Source organism: Pyrus communis, chromosome 7 (assembly GCF_041283825.1).
Source record: "Pyrus communis isolate YQ-2024b chromosome 7, ASM4128382v1, whole genome shotgun sequence".
NCBI classification, from domain to species: Eukaryota; Viridiplantae; Streptophyta; class Magnoliopsida; order Rosales; family Rosaceae; genus Pyrus; species Pyrus communis.
The window spans coordinates 18,995,001-18,998,855 of record NC_142571.1 but is presented as its reverse complement, the minus strand read 5'-3'; the positions used below and the strand labels follow the sequence as shown (position 1 = coordinate 18,998,855).

Genomic DNA, 3,855 nt, shown 5'->3' with positions numbered 1-3,855 from the left:
TCTTTGAAATCTGTCACTTAAAAAAAATCTATTAAAATCTTGTGAAATCCAAATTAACTACACCCCCAAAAGCTAAGCAAATAGCAGACGGTGACTTGGGGCTCGGCTGCAGCTTCAATTTAAGCAACCTTTTTTTTTAAAAAATTTTAAAAACTAATGACAACTATATTGACAAATCCAAACTAGACAAAAACAACCACAGGGGAACGGATACCAAACATAAGCTGATTAAATCTCGAAAAATCAAACATATTATGATACTAAGTTGAAAATTAATGAATGAAAAAACAAACAAATATAATTAAAAACACTAATAAACTAAATCCTAATCTTCAAACGAAAACTTAATTCTAACAAGGTGGACACCACCAAAAAAAAAAACCCACGTTAAATTTATCCGTACACAACAATACCTCTCTTTTTCGACATCTTTGAGGCAGGCGGCGATGGCAGCGATCCTTCAGAATATGACAGAAAATACACAATGACAACCTCCCTTTTGTGACATTGTCCACGGATGACGACGGTACAACAATGGTCACTTCCCAACATCACAACTAGCGGTAGCAGTCGCAATGTGGTGGTCATGGTGGTGGATGAATGTGACTCGATTGTGGAATGTGAAATGGCCATGACTACCAATCACCTTGTGTTAACACCATTACATTCTAATGATATTCCTCTTTATTTGTAAGTGAGGTTTTAGGTTCAATTCTCGCCAAAGGAGAATTTGAACCGCATTATTATGACTAACCCAGTGTAAGGCTTAGCTCACTCCCCCACCCCTTTAGTGTAGACTTTATTCAAAAAAAAAAAAAAAAAAAAAAAAAAAAAAAAAAAAAGAAATCAACATTGGCGATGCCTCCAAACTGTTTGGAGCATTGGCCTTCCTCAGAACAATAGGGTGTCTTTAGACATCACATGGTCCGATGTTTGGTGCTTCTGTTGCTTATGTTATCTTATATTTTGGGAATGAAATGTAAACAACCGGAACCTCTATTTTGTTCTAATCTATTTCTTCTGTTCTGTCTTTGCATGTGGTGCACACATGTTTCTGTTTTTCAACCCTTTTCCTGTCTGTTTTCTTAGATCGACAAAGCATAACAAGTGTTGGGAAAAGTGGTTTCATCTTTTCTCCGTCCGCGGCCGAACTTTTACAAAACACATGAAAAGGTACAACGGTGAATAGGGGGAATGAAAAACAATAGAGGAGAGAAGGTCTATCATCGTAACATGCCAAACTGCCTAACAAGAAAGTTATTCATTGTCGATCCTGATTGAATCAAAAAATAAACATTCATCACAGAAACAAGAAGATCGACGTAGATCAACGTAGCCATTCCTTCACTACATGAAACATAAACACCACGTTGATCAAGAATGTGTGATCCTGATTTACGAGCATGTATGCCGACAAAGGAAAGAAATTTCAGTCTGAATCTCCTCTTTATTTCGCTAGAGAATAAAAGTTACTATGCCTACAGATGAAAGTGAAATCATGAACGCTCAAGTTCAAGCTAAATTTTGATTGAACTAAAGAAAAATAGTACAGACCCAATGTCTATCATGGATAAATGAAGTTAGACGATCTTCTGGCTTCTGTTTCCCAACATCGATGCTTCGAAGAAAAATAAATCCAACTAGCGATGAAACAGAAATGTTCATACAATGACCGTGTAAACGAAATAGTTACCCTCGCATCAAATCAATGTCAACATGACTGTTACGCATATCCAGTGGCCGTGATGCCTGCCACGCGGCCAATGAAGCACTTTGGCTAAGACTCTGATCTGGTTGAATGCTGTTTAGTGCAACCGAATTGTCAACTGTCTCATGTTCCAAGTCTGTGACACCTTCTACGGCTTCCCTTTTCTTGTTCTTTGTCTTCGGACCACCCCATATGAAGCTACCTACTATCACCTGGATTCATCCACCATGTGTTTCAGCCTCAAAGTTAGCAAAGGAAGGGGAAAAAATAACTCCTCTAAGACATTTTCTTATCTACTTATGCAAACTCGTATTGTTCAAATGAAAATTATGCTGGCATGTTTCTGTTCTGGTGAAGTCACCACTATATCCGATTACCATTTACGGTCACAGTAACAATATTTTGTAAAGAAAACAGCACCAATCCCATAAATTTCTTTCCCCATTGAAAAGATTAACTACCAATTCATAAGAATGACAAAGATTTGCTGAGCAAACACAATGAACAAAAGCTAAAGCAATGAAGAAGTTACTACCTGAACAGGGGTTGCCGCAATAAGCATCCCTCCTACTCCTCCACCAATGACACGGCCATCAGGACTAGCAAGGGAAACGCTCAGACCACCACTTCGGTTTCGGGAACCACCAATTTCAGTTAGCAAGTAAGAGCCTGAGAGACATATTATCTCAAACCGTCCCTAAAGAAGTCGCAAACCACAAGAAAATAAACTCAAGTGAAGTAAAAAAGAACTAGAAGCTTCCGTGAAGAAAAAAGAAGGAAAATATGCAAAGAAAAATACATAAATGTGTCTGTCTGTGTATGTATATGCGCATGCGTGATTGTGTATGTAGGATTTGCGGAAAAAATTTACCACAAACATAAACGGATGTTGGACTCGGATTACTTTTTCATGAATAACCTCTTAGCCGTAAACGTTACCCCCAAAATTCCAAATACACAAGAAAATATAAGCCTAGAATTTACCCAAACCTTCACAAGGGATCAAACTGACCAAGAAGTTCAATATTCATACCTCATATGTGACTGTACCACCAGAAGTTGAGGGCTGACGTAGCGTCACAGTAGAAACAGCACCATTGGCTGACAAGATGCACACAGCTCTTGGCCCCTGCTGCGAAAACGCCATTATTTTTGTTGCAACATCCTGCAAGAAAAGATACGCTGATTTCAAGACAACAGAATGGATAACAGTCAAACCTAAAAAAGAAATATCTTCAAGAACTCGATTGTTTATAACTTAATATAGCAGTCATGACAGAATAACAATCACCCAAGTGAAACTGATGCACCTCAATGCTTATCTTTTTATTTTCCAGTAAGATTTCATAGCCTATATCAAAGTCAACCACCTTAAAATCATGGCTACCTCAAACTACCAAATTCAAGCTGACTCGCAATTTTGGCTCATTTGAATAATTGCTAGTCCTTTATATACTTATGATGTGTAATATCTCTACATCTCCAATAGTTACTTATGCATAATTAAATTATTACATTTATGGACATTAACCTATATACATAACTAAGCCGGCACAGGACTCATGAATCTGACATCATCGGGCTTCTGAGCCACTCATTTAGTTGCAGACATAATCAGAATCTACACCACCACTTCTTGGCCACATTAAAATATCAATAGAGAACTCTTCATGACAAAAGAAGTAGGTTCTTGCATATTTATGATTATATAATACATGTATATATATGGATGAGTTTATTTGGCATACTTCTCCCACTGCAATGCTGATAATATGTGGAGTAAATCCCATCCCAGCCGAACCAGACAGCAATCCGCCTAGCAAAACAATCAACCATTTGCAACATCATTTTCATACAAAAAGTTCCAATGCAGGGCAAGAAGCATAAATTTAAATCATGTAGGTAGTACGCAACGACTTATTGAAAATATAGTTCTTTTTACTACATTTATGTTTAAAATCAGCCTGTATAATTCCACATTTTAATGCCCTTGGATATGTACCAAATGCATCAAAATTGCCCAAATTCTGTTTGGCCATTAGAATCATCCTGTCTACTAAATGTTGCAATAGTTTTGAGATAGTTTACATGACAGTAGTGGGACTGTCAGTATGTTTACTTCGGATAACAAGCATTCGAGTTATAGG

General features: G+C 37.4%; 1 protein-coding gene across 2 annotated transcripts in view; it reads right to left on the bottom strand.

Moving 5' to 3' along the window:
* Positions 1-1,427: 1,427 nt before the first annotated feature.
* LOC137735345 (AT-hook motif nuclear-localized protein 11) overlaps positions 1,428-3,855 on the bottom strand; it is a 4,440-nt gene continuing 2,012 nt past the window's right edge. For both annotated transcript variants that reach the window (XM_068474767.2, XM_068474768.2), the window contains 4 exons: positions 3,457-3,524; positions 2,742-2,873; positions 2,244-2,405; positions 1,428-1,920 (listed from right to left, as the gene is read on the bottom strand). In XM_068474767.2, the coding sequence (XP_068330868.2) occupies positions 1,690-1,920; positions 2,244-2,405; positions 2,742-2,873; positions 3,457-3,524 (593 nt within the window). In that variant the 3' untranslated portion in view covers positions 1,428-1,689. The remainder of the gene's footprint in view (positions 1,921-2,243; positions 2,406-2,741; positions 2,874-3,456; positions 3,525-3,855) is intronic.